General features: G+C 39.9%; 1 protein-coding gene across 1 annotated transcript in view; it reads left to right on the top strand.

Annotated features, from left to right (window-relative positions):
* The window catches only part of LOC135221895 (presenilin-1-like), a 281,752-nt gene that overhangs the window by 184,112 nt on the left and 73,746 nt on the right, over positions 1-23,894 (top strand). The window contains exons 3-4 of the mRNA XM_064259872.1: positions 11,001-11,170; positions 15,697-15,838. Coding sequence (XP_064115942.1) covers positions 11,001-11,170; positions 15,697-15,838 — 312 coding nt within the window. The remainder of the gene's footprint in view (positions 1-11,000; positions 11,171-15,696; positions 15,839-23,894) is intronic.

The raw sequence follows: 23,894 nt of genomic DNA, 5'->3' as shown, positions 1-23,894 counted from the left end.
AGAGATCTATTAAAAAACCTGGACAGAGGAACGGGGCATAATTCTGCGGACAAGGTTTGTTTCAAGGTGTAAAAAACCTAAGGGCAGACAGGTTGAGCAGAAAGAACCAGGTACTCCCGACAGAGTGGATGCTCCACTCAGAAGTCTGCAGACAAATGTGGTCCCTCTGGGGAAGACCCCAGATCGACCTGTTTGCCACGTTCCTCTCCAGGAAGATAGACACTTCTTGCGCTCTAGAAGAAGATCCCAGAGCCACGGCGATCGATGCTTTCCTCATGGATTGGTCAGGCATAGACGCCTACGCCTTAAATTTCCCCATTCAAATTGCCAAGGGGAAGTACTAAGAAAGTTTGTGGCATCGGAGGGAACAAGATTAATTCTAATTGCTCCCTTCTGGCCTTCCCGAAACTGGTTCACAGAGGTACTGGAATGGACGGTGGACTTCCCCCCAGATCTCTACCAAAAGGACAGATTCTGCTCAGACAACCCCACTTCGAGAGGTTCCACAAAAACATCCAAAGTCTCTCCCTGACTGCCTTTCGACTATCGAAAGACTGGTCAGAGCGAGAGGCTTTTCAAAGAAAGTTGCAACTGCAATTGCTAGAGTCCGCAGAGCCTCTACCTTGCGGGGTCTACCAATCGTAGTGGGAAGTTTTTTTCCGTAGATGGTGTAGGTCGAAGAAGCTGTCCTCTTTCCAATACCTCTGTGACCGAATCGCGGATTTTCTCCTCTTCTTAAGAGAAGAGTCGAAATTTGGCTGTATCCACTAACAAGGGATATAAGAGTTATGCTCTCAGCTGTTTTTAGAAACAGGGGACTGAATTTGGAAAATAATAAGGATCTTCATGATCTCACAGGTCTTTCGAGACGACTAAATTGAGATCTTCTATTCCCCCGAGTTGGAACCTTGACGTAGTCCCCTAAAATTAAAATTGATTTCGGACAGGTTCGAACCTCCAGATAAAATCTCATTCAGAGATTTACTAGTAAATGCATATTCCTGTTGGCCCTCGCAACTGCTAAGAGATCAGTGAATTACATGCTTTGGACTCTCGGGTGGGATTTAAAAAAGACTCGCGCTGTTATTTCTTTTCAGGATCTATTCCTAGCAAAGAATGAAAACCCTTCTAAACCTTGGCCTAGAAGTTTTGAAGTCAAGGGACTCTCTTCTCTGGTAGGTAGAGAGTTGGATCGGTCCCTTTGCCCAGTCAGGACCTTGAAGTTCTATTTAAAAAAGAAGACACAGCTTCAGGGATGTCGACAAAGTCTTTGGTGTTCGGTAAGAAACCCCAAAAGACCTATGTCAAAGAACGCACTGGCGTTCTTTGTCAGAAATGTGATTACCGAAGCTCACAGGAAATTGCCAAGAGAACTCTTTTAAAGCTGAGAGTAAAAGCTCACGAAGTCCAGGCTGTAGCAACTTCCTTTCTTTGACTAAGAATATGTCCATGAGAAACATTTTAGCAGCAACTTATTGGAGGAGGTGCAATTCAGTATTTGCATCCCACTTTTAAGGATGTTATAGTAACATACGAAAAATGTTTTTCTCTTGGACCTTATGTATCAGCAGATACTATGCTGGGAAATGGAGCAGATGCTGATCCTTAATTTTGTTTTTGTGTTTTTAAGATTGATTTGTAATATTGTTGTTGAGTTGTGGGGTTGCTTGAAAGGATGTTCGGGGATGACTCCTTTCAATCTTAGTACTAACCCCAATTAGGATCAGGTGATCGGGATTAGTGTCGTGCTCTATGATCATGCCAATAGGCAAGGTGTTTTGTCATGTAAGTGGATAGGACCCCATTGACAAAGATCCTAGGTTCTGTCGCGTAAGGGGGTAAGACCCCTGTAACAGACCATCAAGAACTCTTAGCATGAGGTCACTACCTCGCTGAGGCTCTTGAAGCGATACAGGCTCCTAGGCAGTAGCCATAAAGTCTTTCGCTAACACAGGTAGGAATCAAGGTTTTTTATTTTTATTACCTACAACATATGTTGTTTCCTGTCTATTCAGTAAATTAGCTGTCTCTTACCCTCCGCCAAAGGTGCCAATCAGCTAAGTATATATCTGACAGGTAAGTTGAATGCATAAAAATGTTATTGTCATGATACAATAAAGTTTTATGCATATGTACTTACCTGGCAGATATATACGGTTAATAGCCCACCCGACCTCCCCTCAGGAGACAGGTGGAAGAGAAAATCTTTCTTAGAAAATGGGAATGATTCCTATTCCCGCCACCAGCGGCGGGGCGGTAGATCACCTGATCTACCTGTAGAGTGTGCCGCGAAATTCGAATTTCTATCGGGGACGACGGAGTCTATAGCTAAGTATATATCTGCCAGGTAAGTATGCATAAAACTTTATTGTAGAATTTTTATGGTACTAGTATGTAAATATGTTTATTGATATTTTCAGTTAATGATGATAATATAACTGTAATTACAAAATTTGTATGTGGTAGTATTTTAAAGAGATGAAAATGACCTTTCCATTTCACTTAGGTAAGGATAACTCCTTTCTCTTATTGAGATGAGAGAATTTTTATGGTAGATGTATGTTTATTAATATTTTCAAATATTAATAAACATAATGGTTTTTATGCAATCTCTCTCTCTCTCTCTCTCTCTCTCTCTCTCTCTCTCTCTCATCTCTCGTCTCTCTCTCTCTCTCTCTCTCTCTCTCTCTCTCTCTAAGCAAAAGAATTGATAGATAGACAAGTAGATACTTGTTCAGCCCTCTCTTTCTTCTCTGGAAAAGATATATGTATATATGGGAGGGGAAGAAGTGTTGCCTATAAAAGTTCATTTTAATCTTTTGATATTGTTAAGAGTCTCTCTCTCTCTCTCTCTCTCTCTCTCTCTCTCTCTCTCTCTCTCTCTAGCTCTCTCTCATCTCCCTGTTATTTTGGCTGTTTATATATTTCTAATGGTAAAATGTTTCAGATGACTTTGAAATTATATTAATACCAATTCAGTGGTATATTTGATGTAGGATGATAATTTAAGTAGTATACATTTGGTATTTGAACTTTCAAGATAGGCAGATACAGGCAGTCCCCGGGTTACGACGGGGGTTCCGTACTTGAGACGCACCGTAAGCCGAAAATCGTCGTAAGCCGGAACATAGTCAAAAATCCTAAGAAAACCTTACTTTTAATGCTTTGGGTGCATTGAAAACTATGTAAACTGCATTCTTATGGCATTTTTCATCAAAAAACCTTCAAATATTGATTATTTTGCATTTTTGGTGTCCTATTTCATCTGCCAGGTGAGCGTTGTAGGCGTCGTAACCCTGGAACATGCGTCGTAACTCTGGAAATAATGTCTGATGAATATAATTGAAAAGCGTCGTAAGCTGAGACCGTTGTAACCCGGGGATTGCCTGGCATTTTTAGAGGGGAATTCTAACTATTTGCAGGTTCAAGCTATTCGCAGGGGTGTCTGGTACCCATCCCCCGCGAATACTGGGGAACACTGTAAATTTTTTATACAAACCTGAGGTCCTTTACATTAATTCCCACCTCATGCCACCCTTCAATCTGAAACCTGGGCCAAAAGGCAAAGTGGAGTGTTTACATCCGGGGCCCGCCTACCAGATGGTAGTTGCTGCCTAACCGCCTTGTTCAAGAATTTTAACAGCTTTATTCCAGTCTACGTTGAAAGTAATTCATAATGTAAAATACCTCAGGTTTGTGTAGTTAGGAAAATACAATTTACTTTAAAAAATTGTGTTTTTATGAAAATACAAAAGCCCAATGAAATCTGATAAATAAAAAAATCTGAATTTTATGTATGCAACTTACCAAGTAGTTACATAGCTATAGTTTCTAAAACCGTCGGCAGCTAGAATGTTTTAAATTAAGGGGGCCGGCCGGAACCCCTATATATGGTGGTATAGGGCGAAAAATGCAAAGTCATGAAAAAATTCATGGAGCTTCATATGGCAATTGAGAATACGTATACGAAATATTTCGTCAAAATTCCTCTTACTTTCGTAGTTACAGGGTAATTAGTTATCATAACTCAATAAGCCTAAAACATTGATCCGTACAAGAAAATGCAATATTTCTTCTATTATCGTAAATTTTGATAATTATTGTCAAAGAAATTTGGAGAAATGGCATCTGTAGACATTCCCCGAGTCGAGAAGGAGACTTCAGGCTCAGCTACCAAGTCCAGTCCTGATTTAGTGCGATCACAGACTTCAAGTAGTCTACACGTTCCATTTCACCTCTGCCATTCGCCCGCTTTTACGTATGTTTATGTATATTTTGGCAAGAATTTCATCATGCCAATGAGGAAAAGACAAGGAAAACATCTCGCTAACATACAGACGAAGAAAAATCGCTCAAGTATCATTACAGAATATCATAATATATGCGTAGTTAGTGAAGAGAGAGGGGAGGGTTGCTTAGTAACTCCCCCTTCTTGCTTGACAGCACACGTCACACTATGCCCAAGGCTACGATCTTTGAGCAAAGAGATCTTCATTTATGATAAATAACAAAGTTTTGGTTTTTCAATACCCAAAATGGAATATGAAATTCATAATAATCATGATTTATTAAATTGTCTTTGTAAAAAAAGAGTACGCCTTCGAGTTTCACCTCTTGACATTCTCTTCCATTTTACATTTGTTTATCTTTGTTTCGGGCAAGAATTTCATCATGCCAAAAAGGAAAATACAAGGAAAACATCTCGCTAACATACAGAAGAAGAAAATTCGCTGTAATAAGCCGAGTTAGTGAAGGGGGGAGAGAGAATTGCGTAGGAAGGAGTGCCCCATCTTGCCTTAAGCAGTGCCCCAGGCTGCGATATATGAGCAAAGGGATCATCATTTATGATTAAATTATGATAAATAAAATAGTTTTGGTTTATTAATGCACAAAAAAGAAATATACATTCATAATAATCATTATTTATTAACATTGTCTTTATAGAAATAAAGACAATGTTAATAAACTATACTTATTGACCTTCAAAATCTATCTTCTCACTTGGTTTTAAAGCTATAACATTGGAATTTGGTATATAACTCAGAAAGACATTATAGAACAATCAAATCAAGCCCTTTTTTCCAATTTTTTTTTCGTATTTTTTTTATAAATTTTTTTCTCTTGATTTATAGGGTTTATTTTTTTACCATATTGAAAAATTCATATCTAGCAAAAATATGACTTTTAGAAAAAAAACTCTTCATTCGATTGGAGGTCTACATCAGGTCTATATATGGTAGTAATCCCAGGTCTTAATATTAAATATCAAGGGAGGAGATAGAATTTGAAAAATGGTTTATTTTCGGGATAAATCGCCCTGGCATCACAAAAAAAACCGAAGGTCAGAGGCGAAAATCATATGCGGTTTGGAGATGTCCCAAGTCACCTTATTAAGTGGTATGAATATCAAAGTCCAGTCCTTAAAAAAGGGCATTAGCCGGCCGGCCCCCTTAAAGGTAGCGCTAGTTTGATTTGGTCAGGTGATAACCCCTGCCCACTATCAGTGGAGTGAGGAACCAACACCGTATGAAAATCAATTGTTTCTGCCAGCTGGTACTGTTAACACAGTTTCAGTGGTCAGCGGAAGTTTTGGAATTCTTTACCATCGCTCATTGTTGGAGTTATTTGGTGAAGTACTCTTAAAATATTGGTAGCTTTTGTTTTCGATGATTAGCTCTTTTGGAATTCAAATAGTTTTAAATATTTTTGCACCGAAATTCACTAGCTTTGAATCGGTCTACTTAATGTCAGACACTAGTACATCTGGGATTATACTTTGCTGCAATACTAGGATCGCTAAAGCTTGTAATGATCCACATTCACTTTGCACAGGTTGTAGGGGACAGACTTGTACGCCAGATCAAACATGTGGAGAATGTATTAATTGGGATCAAAGAACTTGGAAGATCTTGACTAGTTACACGAATAAGTTAGAGAGAGATAAAAAGAGAAAAGCGGCTTCTAGAGCTAAAGCAAAAAGCTTAGTTAGTCAGGAATTGTCTAATGATAATTTATCTCTTTCTGAACTGTCCCCACCACCTGTCATTCCCAGTCGTAATCTTGACTCTCTCACACTCGTACCCGATGCTGTGGACAATTTAGAGGCAAGAGTAGATCAGAAACTTTCGATCATGCTCCAAGCAGACAGTCTATGTCATCAATTTAAGCTTCGGGGATACCAACAGGTTCTCAGGTGATGGCTGCCCCCGATCCTTCTCTGTTAGCCATCCAGAACAAGTTAGACTGCATTTTGGGCTTTATTCAATCTGCGGTGCCCCCGATCCAACATATAGAGAATTTATCACCTATTTATTCAGCCAAAGAAGAAGAGAAAGGAGAAGAAGAGGATAAAGAGTCTTATCTCACTGCATACAAAGCCTTGCACTTTTATTTCGTAGAAAATTTTTCGGATCCGTTCTCTCCAGTGACTCCCACGTCGCCAGTGTCTTCTTACATGAGAGACAACCAGAAAGACTCCAGGAAATTACCCAAACTAGTACTGTCCTCATCAGCTTGAAATGTGGTAAAGGAAATTAACCTTTGGCTTGAAGATAAGAGGGATCAAGGCAAAAATAACTTCAGCTTCCCTCCTTCTCGTCTTTCAACAAGGAGACATTTATGTTACAAAACCGGAGAAGCTCTCTCTTTGGGTGCGTCTGCCTCCGCCCTGGGATACTTCTCCGCGCTTATTGATTCGGCAAGAAGATCAGCTTTCAACTCGGCTAAGAGCATGTTTACGGCGTCAGAATTAGATCACCTAATTAAAGATATCTTTAGGGTACTTGAAGTTATTAGTTTCCTGGACTGGACAGTAGGAGCCTTGGGACATAAACTCAAGAGTTATTCCATGTTGAATGAGGAAGCCTTTGCAGACATTTCAGGAATGATCTCTTGTTTAGATAAGGAAATTAGAGACGGATCCGCAGAACTAGCCTATCACTTTACGTTAGGCATCCTAAAGAAGAGAGAACTGTGGTGTTCTTTTACATCTAAGGGAGTATTTCGTACTCAAAAGTCTGCCTTACTGTATTCGCCCTTGGATAAGAAGCACTTGTGTCCAGAGGAGACGGTAGTGCTAGATGCCCCCGAACTCCAGAAGAAAGCAACACTGGATATTCTCTTGCAATCCACTAAAAGTACTAGAGAAAGTATTCCTAGTGTACATCCCTCGCCAGCCAGCCGAGGACAACCCTTTCGTGGCAGGGGATTCGGTAGACATTTTCCAAAATCCTCAACCAACCCTTCGACCAAGAAGTAATGTATCAGTCCTTCGTGCACCAGTAGGAGCAAGACTCCATCAATTTTGGGAAGAATGGGAAGCAAGAGGGATGGAACCTTGGATCGTAAAGGTTTTAAGAGAAGGATACGATATTCCGTTCAAGAGAAAGCCACCGTTATCAGGCTCTCCGATAGCTTTGACAGCTTAATAAATTCAAAGAAATTCATCGCCCTTTTGGAAGAGGTTTCGTCCCTCTTGCAAAAGAAAGCAGTAGAGTTAGTAGAAGAGCCACTAACCCCAGGTTTTTACAATCGTCTGTTCGTTGTCCCCAAGTCATCGAGGAGATGGAGACCCGTATTGGACGTAAGCACTCTGAACCAATATGTGCAGAAGACAGAGTTCAAGATGGAGACGAATCAGTCTGATCTTTCATCAATCCGTCAAGGGGATTGGATGATCTCCATCGATATGGAGGACGCATATTTTCACATTCCTATACACCAAAACTCAAAGAGGTTTCTGCGTTTTGTCTTCAGGAACAAAATATGCCAGTTCAGAGCGCTGTGTTTCAGGTTTTCGACTGCACCACAAGTCTTCACCTGAGTGCTAGCTCCCATTGCGAAATGGTTACATCTAGTCGAAATAAGGACATCCCTTTACTTGGACGATTGGCTTCTCTGGTCACAAACAAAGGAGAGGCGCACGGAGGTCCTTCAGAAAACAATGACTTTAGCTTAGGAATTACTCCCTAGTCAGGAACTAGTCTATTTGGGGATGAGGATCAACTCGGTGAGTTTTCTGGCTTTTCCATCCCCACAAAGAATCGAGCCATGCCTCCAGGAATGCTCTGCAAAGGAATGGATTAGTCTTTTGGGCACACTATCATCAACAGAACACAGTTCATGACACTAGGGAGACTGCATATGAGGAACCTACAGTTCTTCCTCAGGGCGAAGTGGAACAGAAAGAAGTTTCCGGACTTTTATGTTCCATATCACAAGAGATAAAGGAGGACCTGCAATGGTGGAAGTTAAGAGACAGACTTGCAGAAGGGAGATCCCTCCTCCCGCTGAGCCCCAACCTAGTGTTCTTTTTAGACGCACCAGATCAAGGTTGGGGAGTGATTCTGGGGGAAAAGGAAGTATCAGCATTTGGAATGCACAAGAAAATCAGTGGCATATAAATCGGAAGGAACTGACCGCCATCCACTGGGGATTGCTGAAGTTCGCGGAAGAAGTTGGTAATAAAGTAGTGGCAATTCGTTTGGACAGCACAACAGCGCTCTCGTACAGAAGGAAACAAAGAGGGACACACTCATTTTCTATTTGCGAGACGACAAGGAGCCTGCTGTTATGGGCGAATTGGAATCATACCACATTAATAACAAGATTCGTTCAGGGAAAATTCAATGTACTCGCAGACGAACTAAGCCGCAGGAGGCAAGTGCTTCACACGGAATGGATGATGAACCCAGTGGTATGTCTCAAATTGTGGAAACTCTGGGGGAAACCTATGATAGATCTGTTTGCCACAGCAAGAAACCATTGTCTCTCCCTTTACTGTTCACCATCCCCTGACCTGAAAGCATGGGCTACAGATGCGATGCTTTTGGACTGGTCGAACAAGGTCTTGTATGCTTTTCCTCCATTCAAGATGGTGAGAGAAGTCGTCAACAAATTTGGAACACATCACAACGTTTCGATGACTCTCATTGCTCCATTCTGGCCAGCGCAGGAATGGTTCCCAGATCTTTTAGACCTTCTAGTGGATTTGCCAAGGTTACTTCTTCAGAGAACAGATCTACTCAGACAACCCCACTTCAGACAGACTGTCCGACAACTCTTACAAGCGAAGGAATTTTCAAGACAAGCGGCAAGAGCTATCGCTCATTGCAGAAGGGAATCTTCAAGTAAGGTCTACCAGGCAAAGTGGACTGTGTTTAGAGCCTGGTGTCAAGAGCATAATGTTTCGTCTTTTAAAACTATAACAGAAATAGCAGATTTTCTGTTATATCTGGGAACAGATAGGAATCTGACTACTGCGACTATCAAAGGTTATAAGGCAATGTTGGGGTCTGTTTTCAAGCACAGAGATTGGAAGTATCGACGAATAGAGGTCTTGCAGATCTCATTAAATCCTTCGATTAGAAAAACCCAAAGGTTCGAAGATATTATCTTGGAACGTAGATGTAGTACTTAAGTGGCTGTTGGAAACTCCATGTGAGCCGTTGCAAAGAGCATTGTAGAGAGATTTGATGAGAAAGATCCTATTCCTAGTAACCCTGTCTACAGCTAAAAGGGTGAGTGAAATAAATGTCATGGACAAGAGAATAGGATTTGCACAGCGGGTAATGCGGGTTTGCGCATGAAAAACCAATGGGGTTTATAGCAAAAAAACGAGATTCCGTCCAACCGTAGCCTCATTCGTTCAGTATCAAAAACCTCACGGACTTAGTAGGACTGGAAGAAGAAGAGAGGTTACTCTGTCTGGTCAGAGCTCTGAAATGTTATTTACAAAGGACAGAGAAAATTAGGGACCCGTCCGATCGTTTAAGGGGTTCGGTAAGGAATCCTGCGTGCCCGATGTCTAAAAAATGCCCTGGCATTTTCTTACATGGTGTAACTGTAGATGCTCATTCTCAAGTGAAAGAAACTGATCTTAATAAACTTAAAGTGAAAGCTTACGAGGTAAGAGCAGTGGCAACCTCTCTCTCATTTAAACACAATCTCTCTTTGGACTTGATTATACAAGCAACGTATTGGAAATGTAAATCAGTGTTCGCCTCGGATTACTTGCGTGATATTGAAACAGTCTATGAAAATTGCAGTACCCTGGGTCCATATTTAGCGGCTGGCACAGCATTGGGTAAGGGTGTGTAGGAAGTCATACCTTCCTAGCCTATCTCTTTGCCTTGAATGAGGTGGTTGAGTTTTTAGGGGAGCCTGAAGGTACTATGGATGTACTAGGAGTACCCTTCAGTCAAGTGTATAGTCAGGTATAAATATTATGGTTACGGTGAAGGTGATATGTTCTGGTAACATAATGTTATTTGGTACTGCGCCCTGGGTAGGGTCATCCTTTGGTTGACCATGCTAGCCACAGACATTCCATAGCTGCATGGGTTCCAATTTTTAGAGGATGAGCCATGGCTATACCACCACGTCCTTATGAGTTAAGACGAGCGACTTCCAGAGGCAGTAATCAACTGTTCAGCTCTCTTAACAGGTAAGGAACCAACAAGCATCTGCATGGATGCTAGCAATAAGTATATATTTTATATTTATCAAATTATAAAAGATATGTGCATATCCATGTATGTGGGATTCAGCTATGTAACTACTTGGTAAGTTGCTTACATAAAAATGATATTTTTATGATAAAATTAGATTTTATGTATACTTACCAAGTAGTTACATTATCAAAGCTAACCCTCCTCCCCTCACATGGATAATAGGGCATAAACAACTGATTTTCGTACGGTGTTGGTTCCTCACTCCCCCGATAGTGGGCAGGGGGTATCACCTGACCAAAACAAACTAGTGCTACCGCAAATTTCAAAAATTTTAACTGCCGACGGTTTTAGAAACTATAGCTATGTAACTACTTGTAAGTATACATAAAATCTTATTTTATCATTAAAATGTCATTTTTAAAAATATTAACTTATTCTGAGTTCTATTTTATTTTTTATTGTGCAGATGGAAATGTGAGTAAATGAATTTAATGTGTGTGAGTGTTCTACTGTAGAAACACGTTCCTTAGATTTCATGAACTTTTTCAGGATGGCAGACCAAATGGCAATCTTGTTGAATGGGAGGAAGAGGAAGAGGAAGAACTGAAGTATGGAGCACAGCATGTCATCAAGTTATTCATCCCAGTTTCGCTCTGCATGTTGGTAGTTGTTGCTACTGTGTCTTCAGTCACATTCTACACAGAAAAAGGAATGTATTTGTAAGTTCAGCCTCTGTATTCTCACTTGTGCTATTAGATAATTAATGAATTCTCTCTCATGTATAAGGGATACGTATCTAGGGTACAGCCCGCTCACCGTTTTTGGTGCAGATGCCTTGTCCATCCTTTACTGACTAGTGTTCTGAGGTTTTTCTCTTTAAAGCCTCTTCAGTATTTTGATTTGAGATGTATCTAACTTTTAAAGAGTTATATCCTCATGCCAGTAGGTTGAGTCAGTATTCAAAACAAAAAGATTGCTTGGCTGACAAAGGATGACTGTCTAGTTCATCTGCTCTCCACCAGGTGTGTTTTGAATGTATTGGTTCTTATCAGAATTCTTCTTGCTATTGTTGTTTCATTGTACAGTCTATGATTTGCTGAAGTTGCTGTTGGCTGTTTTTCCACAGTATGTATTGTGACTTGTTTGGTCAGGATGTCTGGCTGATAGTAGGAACAAGAACTTGAGGTTTTGCAGGAATGGTTTCTGCATTGACAGGTTGTATTCTAAAGAATTAGATATGCACTGTATTTCATAGTGTTAGATAAGTGCATAGTTTGTGCCAGTTGTTGGGTCAGGAGTGCAATGTCACATAGGTGTGAAGTGTAGGGAGCAATCAGATGAATTTACAATTTCTTACATACAGTAAGAGGTGAGAGTTAGATAATTGTGAAAGCAGTAAATGAGAACAGGGATAAGGGATAGACCTTTTATTTCCCTTCCTGCTTTATCACTGGATCTTTCGTCTAGTTAAACCTCCTCTGCCCTCCACTCTCTTATCATCACCTCCTTTGCTGAGACCTGATCCTACCAACTCAGCTAGAGGGTGTGTTCCATATGCTTAGTGATGTTATTTCATTGCTTTCTCTGCCACTTTGTGACACTTCAGGCATGGCACCACCAAAACGTAAGCGTCATACATTTAGCAATGTTATTTCATCACTTTATCTATGTCTCTCAGCATTTCAGTTATGACACCACAAGAGGGAGAGCCTAGTGGTGCCTGTACTCCTGTGTCACCTGGGCCACTCGGATTAGGACATGATTTGAAGTTTACTCCTGTTTGTTTGCATAAGGCATTGTTCTTGAATGCCAGTATAGGCAGTCCCAGGTTATTGGTGGACTCTGTTAATGGGGTTTGTCTAGTGCCATTAAGTTGGTGATTTATGTTGCCTTAACGGGCCGAGTTTTGGTTATCGGCGCCATAAGATGCTGATAGTAGAGTTATGGTGCCATAAGGTGCTAATAATAAGAGTTATGGTGCCATAATATACCTAACAGAGGTGCCATTAACCGAATCTCGGCGCCATAAATCATCAAGTTTTGGTTAATGGCAGTTTTCGCTTATCAGCACCCCGCCAATGACCAGGGACTGCCTGTACTGCCCCTCCTTACTATATGAAGTGTGTAGGGCTGCCTTGCATATTACTGGTGTCTTGCCAACACTTAAACCATTTTCAGTTCAAGAACCAGACTTTTTGCTGATTGGATTCTATGAAGAGGTGAGCTCTTGATACCAGGAGGCTTCTTCTTTAGTCCAGCGCTGAAAAGAAACTTATAGTTACATAAAAAAGCCTCGGCTATGAGTAATGTTTGCAAACTTTTAATTTATGTATGGAACTTACCAAGTAATTACATAGTTATAAGTTTCACTCATTGGCAGCTAGAATTTTGGAAATTTGCAGTATTGCTAGTTTGTTATGGGCTAGGTGACTGACCCTGCCCACTTTCGGGGTAAGAGAGAGAACCAACTCAGCTCAGAACCTCATTATGTTTCTGCCAGCAGGAGCGGTTTTTTTGGAAATTTTTGCCTCTTGGTTGGTCATATTTTTCAGCAGTTGGTGAAGTAAGTATTCTCTTTTATGGTAGCCACTTTGGCAAAATTAGTCAATGTCAGGATTTCTACAGACCAAATTTCCTGATTTTGACGATTTTTTTACTGATTTGGGCTGTTAGGCTTTGTTGATTCTTTGACTTGTCAGCATGTTCAATTCTAGTTCTGAGAGTATTAATTATTGCAGCAAAGACTGCAATGCTAGATTAACGAAAGCTTGTTATGACCTACATACATACTCTATGCACGAACTATAGAGGTCAGATTTGTACCATGGAATTGACTTGTAAAGAATGTGTAAATTGGGTAACAAGAAGTAGAAGACTTTGAAGCCTCAGTTGAGCACCCATCTGTCGCTCAGAAGCGAAATCTGTCCATTGGCGCCAGTATACGCAGTGGTTCCTAAGTCTACTGTTTCTGTTAAGTACCTGTTGGAGACAGAACAGCCTGTGGTGCCAGATCCTTATTCTGCACTTGGAAGTTTATTAGCACTAGTCCAAGAGGAGGTGTGTGAGCGCCCACTAGCGTCCATTGGTGCCCAAGCGCCAAGTTACACACGAGAGCCAATTAGCTCCTCGGCTCGGCTTGTCTCCTGAGCGCCCATCGACTGCCAATCCTTGTTTGACAACAGCACCCACCGGCTCCTCATCAGTACTGGCTTCTCCAGCTCCTATTTTAGCAATTTTGAATCCAGCCACTGCTTCTATTCACCAGGCTCCCGTAGTAGAGGACCAGTCTTTTCTGTCCATTCAACAACAATTGGACAACAGTTTGGTTTTGATAAAGACCACCCCTTCCAGTAAAAGTTGGGAAGCACACTATTTGTGCTCCTGTGTAAAAAACAAAGGTTTGTATTTGTGTAGGAACAAATAGCAAATGCCTAAAGCAATTTGTGGTTTTCCTAATATACACCCACTTCTGCCACCCATCATTCTAGTACCTGGACTGGAAGGCAAAGTGGAGTGCAGACCGACAAATGGGCTGGGCTTCCCCACTACTTTCGATAGTTAATGACCGTGTCAGAAAGTTAATCGGCTGTTCCAGCCCCACGTTTGCAAGCTAAATCTTATGTAAAGAACCTCAGGTTTGTATTAGGAAAAATATAAAGTACTTCAAAAACTAGCTACTTTTTACCACTTTAGCCCATTTATTGTATGAAGGTGAACCTTGAAGTCCCAAAGTTTGAATCCACCATGATTGAAAATTAGCTGTTTTGAGAGAGTGAGGTGCTTGTTCATTCTCTGTTGAGTTTTATTAAAATGTTATAATCCATCAGAACGCTCAGTACACCCTGGAAGTTTTGTCATCAATATTTTTTCTTCTTTTTTTTAGGTAAAGCATAACTAAAGTATTGCGACTTTCCTTCATTCTCTTTCTCTCTTCTCTTCTCTTTTTATTATTAGTCAGTCTTTTCTTTGGTAACCTTGGTTGTATTTGTTAAAGTTAATATTTGTAATTTGGGATAACCTTCATCCATATTGCTTGAGGTTGAGTTTTTCTTTTCTTAGGAACTTTGTAGATTCTGAAATCATATTAATTCGTTTCCTTTGTTTATCCAGTCTCTCAGGAGTTTCTTGGGTACTGGGACTCTTGGCAAGTTAAACACCACTTAGTTTATCTTACTTATTATTAATGAATACAAGTTTCCCAGTAAGTACACTACACAAAAATTCACAGGGAACAGAGATTACACCGACACAACCTCTCCATCTATAGCTTTGTTCTTAACTGAACTTTTCTCAGATTTCAAGTGAAGTCTCAACCTAACTTCTCAATTTGAGCTCCTCCTTAACTTCAACTAGGATACACCCTACTTCTTGAGTGGCTTTTCCTATTTTCAGTGCCACCCTTAGATGAGTCTTATTGGTTGCTCTAATCTACAGTAACCACCCACTTGAGGTGTCAAAGTTCAGATTTTCCGCTGGATTCATCAGTAATGTGTTTTGGCAAGTTGCTGCCTGTGTTTTATCTCATTTTTCAAATTTCTATGACTGCAATTTGTTCCTACCACACTTCTACCTTCTCTTCGCCATCATCTACCATCACTCTACCAGTGGATTTTCCTAGCTAATTCCCCTTCATATATTTACACAGACTTCTGTTGCATTCCTAACAAAAGGATGGTTTAGTTTCTTAGAGAAATAACTTCATAAAATAAAGTTTGAGTTTCTTCATTTTTTATTGCCTTTGTTTTTGTGCATTGGATTTCCTAACTTGCATTGCTTTTATATACATGCGTGTTTACAGTATTTATATATTTTTAAAGGTACAGAATCTCTCTTGTTCTCTTTTCTGTTTTCTCATCTTTTACTTAGTATCACTTTCTGATCTGTAAAATAATGTACGTATAAACATTTCCTTACTTGGGGTAGTGATGATTATGTTGATTATTGTTGGAGCTTGCTTGAGAGATATGGTTTCAGCAAGAAGTGAGATTGAATCAAATTAAAGTATCTTAAGTTTGACAGCTGTGTAAAAGGCCAAAGGGAACAGATGAAAAGTTAAAGGCTGAAACCAGTGCAAGTTAGATCAAAAGGTTATTGCAAAGAGCCTTTAGTATCTTCTACAGTGTGCTATGCAACTGCATACTAATTGGTAAACTTCACTCCCCCCCTTTGAAACTAAATAATTATGATAAATGCCTCAGATTTTTTTTTTTTTACCTAACTCAGCATTTATCACATTATATTGCAGATTGTACACACCTTTTCATGAAGAATCATCAAGCGTCTCAGACAGAGTACATGATGCAGCCCTCAATGCGCTTATTCTCTTGGGTGTTGTAGTTGGGTTAACCGTGATACTCATTATCCTCTACAAGCAACGTTGCTATAAGGTAAGAAATATTTTTGTTTCTAAGGTCTGTTATAAGCATGAGTTTTTTTTTTTTTTTTTTTATGAGAAGGAAATGTTTCATTACAGCTGTTTATGTTGGCAAAATTTTTGTCAAAATCTTTTAGTCAAAATAGCCATTTTTTGAAAAGTGGTACAGTCAACTCCCCTGATTCGCGGACTCACATATTCATGGATTTCTCTATGGTCCATTATTCGAATGAAATTCATGTATTCATGGTATTATTGTATGAGAAATATCCACAAATTACTGAATTTTTATATTGTTTTCTTGATTAAATGTGTTTTTTGGGATAAAAAAACAGGTATAAGTAGTTTTAGTGGATTTTTCTTGAGTTTGAACTAACAAAACAGGCAGTTTTAACTGTTTTCATAGGGTTTCTAAGTATTGTGGATGCTCGCTATTCGGGGGTGGTCTGGTATGCATCCCCTGTGAAACAGGGGTCCACTGTATATGAGTTGCTAACAAGTGAATTTATTTGAATCGTAAACCAGTAAACTTGAACCATCTGACAGAAGTATTTTTATGACATAATGCATATGCCTTTGGATGCCTTAAATTGCAAATGCATTTTAAAAAGCTAGCAGAATTTTTTTTCTTTTTAATATAAAGCAAAACCCATTGCTAAATGGAATTTGTATTTCATATATCTTGCACAAAGATCCATTTGACTTATAACTAGATTAGTACTAGTCTAACATATGGTGGTTTAACCACACCACTGAGTCATCTCTAGATTCACAAGGTTGTGCCTGTAAAAGCAGCTGGGAATCATCAAGAGATTAGAGGCTGGCTGGTTATTGACTCGGATCATGGCAGAGTACACTATAGCTCAGTCTACCTTGTAGGACATTAATCTGCCAAGGAGAAGCTGCTGAAATTCAGTTTGACTTGACTTCAGGAAGAAGGCCTCCAGGAGTGAGGCCTGCCATGAGGAAATTGAACAGTCATCCTTGATCTGGTTTTGTCAGCAGGGGTCTGGGGTGCACATGCATGGTACTGAATTGGAAGCTGTTATGCAAAGTTTGTAGGTATGCATGGGGTTGCAGACTTCAAGGGATCCAAGGGTTGCTCTTTCATTTCAGAATTCGAGATGGTTAATCCTTGAATGCTTAAGAGGAGGGAAGGGAGAAATTTCGGCTTACGTCGAAAGATTTTATGTAGAGGGAAGTTCATGTTTCATGTCAAATGCACAATGCTATTGCACTTTGCCTACTAACGTTGTGGCGGATGAGAAGTAAAAAAATAATGTGTTTGCCTTGTTATGTGCAAATGCTTCTGCTAGCCATTGTTCAAAACCAGTCATAGCCTGGACAAACAAACACTTTGTTCCCTTAATGGATTGACAGATAGTCTCCTAGTGGTTTCGTATCTTTTGGTGTAGGCTTGATCGTCTCCAAGATTGTTTCCTCTTGGTTCCATAACCACTCTTGTAAGGAGCTTATTCATCACAGGACCTTGGCATAGACATCAAGTGAAGGCTTTGCTTCTCATGGGCATAGTGCCTATGTATCCTATCACAATCCAGTTAGTTGGTAACAAAGGTCATTTAAGGGTCATATTTTTGCCTCCTGATACGATTGCACTTATTCAACAAATGGGCCAGGGTGTTATTGTTGCAAGGTTCCTGAAGGAGGTCATGGTGATGTTTGAATACAAGCAGAAGGAGCAAGGCTGGGATACGTGAAGGGAAAGGACACTGGAGAATCTTAAAAGTATTTGGCTGAAGTCACCATTTACAACAAGGCAGATGCTTTGGAGGACATCACTATGCACAGACATTGGAACAATATCCTAAAAGGAGAAGAAGGCATGATTCTCTTTCAAAATTCGATTTTGACAACATCTGTGCTTAACACATGAAGGAACGGCAACATTCCCAATAATGATATGTGAGAGTGGCTTGACAACAATGGAGGCGATTCTAACCTCCAGATGATGTCCAACTGCAAGATAACTGCTGCAGTTACTGGTGATGAGATGGAGGAGGGAGCTGCTAAATATAATAGTGACACTAATGATGAGTGCTGAGGATCTTGGATGATTTCATCAAGCTTTGCAAAAAATGCTACATTGTCCGCAACTGTTTTACCAGGCCCTTGGGCATAGACTGAGGAAGAAATTTGGCAGTTGGTGATATCATGCACGAGAGAGTACTCTCAACAGCTTCTTTAAACTCCCTTTCTCATGCATCTAAGCCTATTGCCATGCACTTCTTTGGTAACTCAGTCATTCAGCTTGTAAACTTAAGCAAACACTTTGCCACTCTTTGTTACAGTGCTTAGCTCTTCCAGCCAGGAGTCTGATGAGTATCTGCCACCTCTTGAAGACCCACTAGGCACCTCAATACCTAGACCAAAAACAGCAAACAATAGTGGTGAAGAAGGGGGAGGCCTTTTAAACCCGCCTCACTAATTTTTACATTTCTCGCTCAAACAGTCTCAGCATTGCTCATAGATAAGAGAGTGAGTGAGAGTTTTGTTTTATTTCCTGTAGACAGAACTGTTAAGAGACAATTCATTCATCCCCAGGAATTTGCGGGGTATAGGAACCACAACCACCTACGAATAACTAAAATTTCCGAATACGTACTTGACACGTCCCTTGAGAAATGCTTATAACTGCCTGGTTCAATAGTTCAAACACCAAAGACTATCTGAAAACACTTATGAATCCCTGTTTTAATAGTTTCAAGACCAAATGTACCTTAAACTATTATCCTAAAATGTTTTAATATCATTTCAGTCTCTTACAACACTACCCTCAAAAATATTTATGGCTTACAACTACATGTGAAAACTAATCAAGTTCCCCAATACTGTATTCAGGCAACACACCATTTTTCTTTCATACAGTAGTATTCAAGCTATCCCATTTTTTTCCGGGGGAAAAGCATTTTTTTTTTAGTAAGACAGAGTGGAAGAGAGAGAGAGAGAGAGAGAGAGAGAGAGAGAGAGAGAGAGAGAGAGAGAGAGAGAGAGAGAGAGAGAGAGAGACAAAAAATACCATAGCGGTAATCTCGTTTGTTGAACATTACTTATGTTGAGCATTCTGATTTTCTAATGAAATTTTCAAAGAAATTTGGATCGTTTGTCGAACAAATACTCGTACTACTTCGAACAGACTGCTTGTCGTTTGTTTATACTTGTACTCCGACGTCCTACTGCATCCTACAAGAACAAAAAAGGCAATAACCCACATGTTTTTTCCTTTACAAGTATGTACATAAAGTGCGAGCACAATATATAGTTTAATGATAACTATATTCAGCAACCATATTCAGTAAAATAAATAAAAAGATAAAGCATTTCACAATAAAATTTAACATAAAAGTGAACAAAATCAGATATTCACCATGGTGAAGCACAGATGACTTGAGATAAGAGGGAGTGAGCATTTATTAACTGTTTAGGCGAGAAGGAGAAGAAACAGTACAAACATTACTGTGTATGTAATAGGAGTAACAATTCACATGAAAATAAAAGAACGGAATTTCAGAGTAAATTAACATAATGCCACAGTATAAACCAATCAAATGCATTGGAGTTTGAAACAATAAAAAACTGAAAGGAGTCTTACTTGAGCACGAGTTCTGGACTGCACTGAGTGAGAAGAAAGATAGGAGAGGGAGGGGATGGTGGTGGGTTATTGGGTGGTGCCAGATCAGGCTTGGTTGATTTTTTTTCTCTTTCACTATGTTGCGCCTGTTTGCTTTCACTCACATTCAGTTCGTCCAAATCACTTCCTTTTTTTAATGGTAAAATACCCATTGAGGGACACTTGCTTTATGGGTTTTTTAGCACTAAGAGCAACTCATCCCACACCATGAACATACTGGCGCTGCATTAAGCTTCTGCATACCTTGGATTGTTTGTTTAAACGACTTACTTGTGAAAAGTTATTTGATCTCTTTCCTTTTCTTACTTGCATTCTTTACTAATACTTATTTGTTTGCAAAATCCTCATGTGTATTGGATTAAAATTTTAAATTCTGCAGTTTGCCAACTGTAAGTTGATGTATTATGGCATAATTAATCTCCTTCTTGCACTCAAGATCCAAGCATAAAAAACGTGTTGACAATTATTCACTCATGAGGGATTGTTTTCACATCTGCTGAATGCTGATTACTCTCTCTCTCTCTCTCTCTCTCTCTCTCTCTCTCTCTCTCTCTCTCTCTCTCTCTCTCTCTCTCTCTCTCTCTCTCTCTCTCTCACATTCATGCACACAGACACACAATTGGGGACACATACTATCAATCCCTTTGATTATTTTAGCAAAATGTGAACAAATTGATTTCGTTATCAACCTTTGCCTACTACTGCAACCATTTCACATTCCTTGAGGAAATCCCATCTCTCCTCCCTCTATCCCAGCCAGCCATGTGCCATTTTCACCAAACTGTTCATAAAACAGGTTTTGACGTAGAAAAAACCTATTTTTGGTAGTCGCGGTTGTGCCTCCAATAAAGGAGTTACCTCCCAGGTGTGTGCCAGCGCCCCAAGATGATCAGACCAATATCAAAGAAATATCTTTTAGCCAGGTGTCTTCAGAGAAAGCTGTACCCAGTTTTCCCACATCAAAGCTTGTAGAAGTGACTATTGCGCATGCGCATCAGCCATCTTGTTTTATGTTCGGGCTGGCAAAAGACAACAAATCATTACTCTGTTGGTCAACGCAGGATGTACCTCACCCAAATCCCATGGTTTATCGTCAGGGAAGTGGGGAGGTTTTGAGGACTTAACAACGGCTACCAAAAATAAGTTTTTCCTACATCAAAACCTGTTTTTTTTTATACCGTAGTCGCTGTTTGTCCCTCAAAGGAGCATTACAAAGAAATTGACAGGTGACAAAACTTAAGCTCACAAATTTTCATCCCAAATATCTCAAAGTTTTAAGATTAAAATATTTCAGGTCCAGGTGTCAAGCCACTAGTTTCAATTAATTAATGATAACAAAAAACACATAGGATGTACTTTAGCATAAAGTTCTATGGTGACTTACCGAAGTTTGCTGGGTATGGTTGCAACCTTTACGTACCTTCCCCAGCGATAGTTAGCATACCCACCCATTAGGGAGACCCCTGGTTTTCTGTTGCGGCGCCTATGGGGTCAGGACTAACTGTACCACCTACTGATACACAGTGCATTCGAATTTGTTCCAGCTCATGGCAGTAATGTTTTAAGAATACTGACTCTGATGACCACCCAGTACATTCAGAAACTTCTTCAAATGATACATTTCTGAAAAAGGCCAATGATGTACTTCCCTAATATGTATCATGTGATCTAGGAAAGGAATGTGGATTAGCCTTTTTAATGAGGGACACTAAAATTATTCTTAGCCCTTGTAGAGAGAGTGGTTTGTTCGTGCTAGGATGTAGGAAAATTGGACCTTCTGAAACATTTTCCATGACCTCTAGGTAAACCTTTAGTGACTGAACTGGGCATAATGTTTTGTCTGCTAAAATGAGTTTTCTTATAAGAATAGGAGATTTCCTCTTTAAAGGATTCTCATTCTTGGCCAGGAATGATGGCCCAGGGGATAACAATAACTGGTTATCAGGAGTTTGTGTGATATATCGTCCCCGTCTAAGAGAGCCCAATTCACTAATAGATGCCCCTGATGCTAATGCTACCAGGAAGAATGCTTTTTGAAGCATGCATATGGTGGTTACAATAGGTCTGTTGAATTGAGGAGTACATAAAAGTTTGAGTACTTTATTCAGGGACCAAGTAATTGGAAGTCTTTTGGTAGCGGGCCTCTGTAAAGAAAAAGACCACAGAAGGGTTGTGATAACTTCTTGTTGGAATCAATCCCAAATCCATAAAGCAAGGGTTCTGTTATTGCAGCCTTGTATGCTGTAATTGTTGTAACTGCAAGATGTTTGTCTTCAAAGAGGTTTATAAGAAAATTCATTAGTGTTTTTATAGAAATCTCGATTAGGCTCTCACTCTGGATATAATGTGACCATATTCTCCATACGGATTGGTATTGCCGGATAGATGATGTCCTTAGTTTTTGCACTAGGTACCTAGCAATATTTTAAAAATCCACACGTGAAGGTCTCGGTTTAGAAGGGAGGATGCGTAAACGACTTTCCCTTCTACTTTCTGGGATAGTACAGCGGATGGTAATGGAATTGATCTCTTCGTCTGCTGCTGAAGTAGTAGGAACCAATGTCTATTTGGCCAATTTGGGACTATTAGGTAAGCTGTTCCTTTGAAGGTTAGGAGCTTGTTCAAAACCTTCAAAATCTGGTACAATGGACGGAAAAGATAAATTGTCTTCCAGTTGTTCCAGTCCTGTAGGAAGGCATCTTTTGCTATTGCTTGATTGTCCATATTCAGGGACACATATACAGTAGTGCCTCAGGTTACGAAATTAATCGTTTCTGAAGTGGCCTTTGTAACCTGATTTTTTTGTACCCAGAACTACATTTTATATGTAAATTGCCTAATTCGTTCCAAGCCCTACAAAAACTCCACAGTAAATTTTATGATAAAGCTAAATTGAACAATATACAATGAAATACAACAATTTGGACCATTCAATACTTAACCTAACCTTTACTGTACCTATAATTAAATTGTATTAGTGTACAGGGTACAAGAAATACTGTACATACATGTACGTACATATGTAGTAAAATGTGGAACCTTACCTTTCGAGTGAGGCGATGTCCGAAAGTGGCGACAGAAGAGGAGTACAAACGGCAGAAAACATGAACGCCTAACTTTATGAAACACATTAAAAAATGGCAGAAAACATTAACACTAAACTTTATGAAACACGTTCACAAATACATCTTGATTATCTCCATCCTTGTCTCCATAGAAAGCATCCTCTTCTTTCCGTGAACTTCAGCAACATTCTTGGGACCCATGGCTAATAACGTAAGTATTTAAGTTCACACACAACACAATAAAGTAACTTACAGTACAACAAAAGCAAAATCACTAACACGAATTTACATTAACGAACAAAATCTGCGTGAACGAATGAATTCCACTTGTGTACGATAACCCTGCAGAAACGAAATGGTTAAGGAACTCCCTTATGTAGATGCATGATGGGATAGATGCTGACCAATAGGAGAGCAGGATCTTAAGGCAGTAACTAGCATCAGGAACCAATGGGAAAGAGGGAGGATGGTGGTGAGTCTACTGAGTTGACGGCGCACGAGTTTTAAAATTGTTCTCAGCAGCCCAGGTAAATCTCAGACTTTACAGTACACCCTTTCGCAACCTAAATTATTTTCGTACACAGAAGCAAAAAAATCTTTGTCTTTGCCTTCGTAATATGGATTTTTCGTACATGGGGACTTTCGTATGTAGGGGTATGACTGTACTGGGAGTTTGTGATGCTCGTATGTGGCAAACAGGTCACTTCCGGTTGTGGAAGTAGGTTGTATAATATTTGAAAGGAGAGGTTGTCCAATGACCACTCTGTTGAGGCTGTCATGTTCCTTGACAAAGAGTCTGCTATTACATTGAGCGACCCTGTAAGGTGAGTTGCAGACAAATGCCACTTCTTTTCCTGTGCCATCTGAAGAATGGCTAACATTACCATATTGAGAGGAGGTGAGCGTGATCCCAATTTTTTTATGCAAGACATTGCAGTCGTATTGTCTACGACCAGCAGAATGTGCGTCTGTTCCGGAGGTTTGAGTTTCTTTAGATACAAAAGACAGCCATCAGCTCTAGGAAATTGATATGACAATTCCTTAGAGTAGCTGACCACCTCCCCGCTACCTGACGATCCTCCCAATGTCCTCCCCAACCTGTCAACGAGGCATCTGTGTGTATTGTTACTTTTACAGATGGAGGAGTCAGGGTGACCTGTTTTGCCACAGATCTCTTCCGTGTCCATGGCCGAAGTATCTCCCCAAGTTTTTTATGCATTTTGTGAGATTTGTCTCGCATCCTTTTTCTTGCATGTGACATCGAAAATTTGTTCACGTTTTCCAGTTGCAACCTGAATATTGGATCTGTAATAGATGCAAACTGTAGCAGACCCATCATGCGCTCTAATTGCTGT

Source organism: Macrobrachium nipponense, chromosome 3, assembly GCF_015104395.2.
Source record: "Macrobrachium nipponense isolate FS-2020 chromosome 3, ASM1510439v2, whole genome shotgun sequence".
NCBI lineage: Eukaryota > Metazoa > Arthropoda > Malacostraca > Decapoda > Palaemonidae > Macrobrachium > Macrobrachium nipponense.
This window is presented reverse-complemented; position numbering and strand designations above follow the sequence as displayed.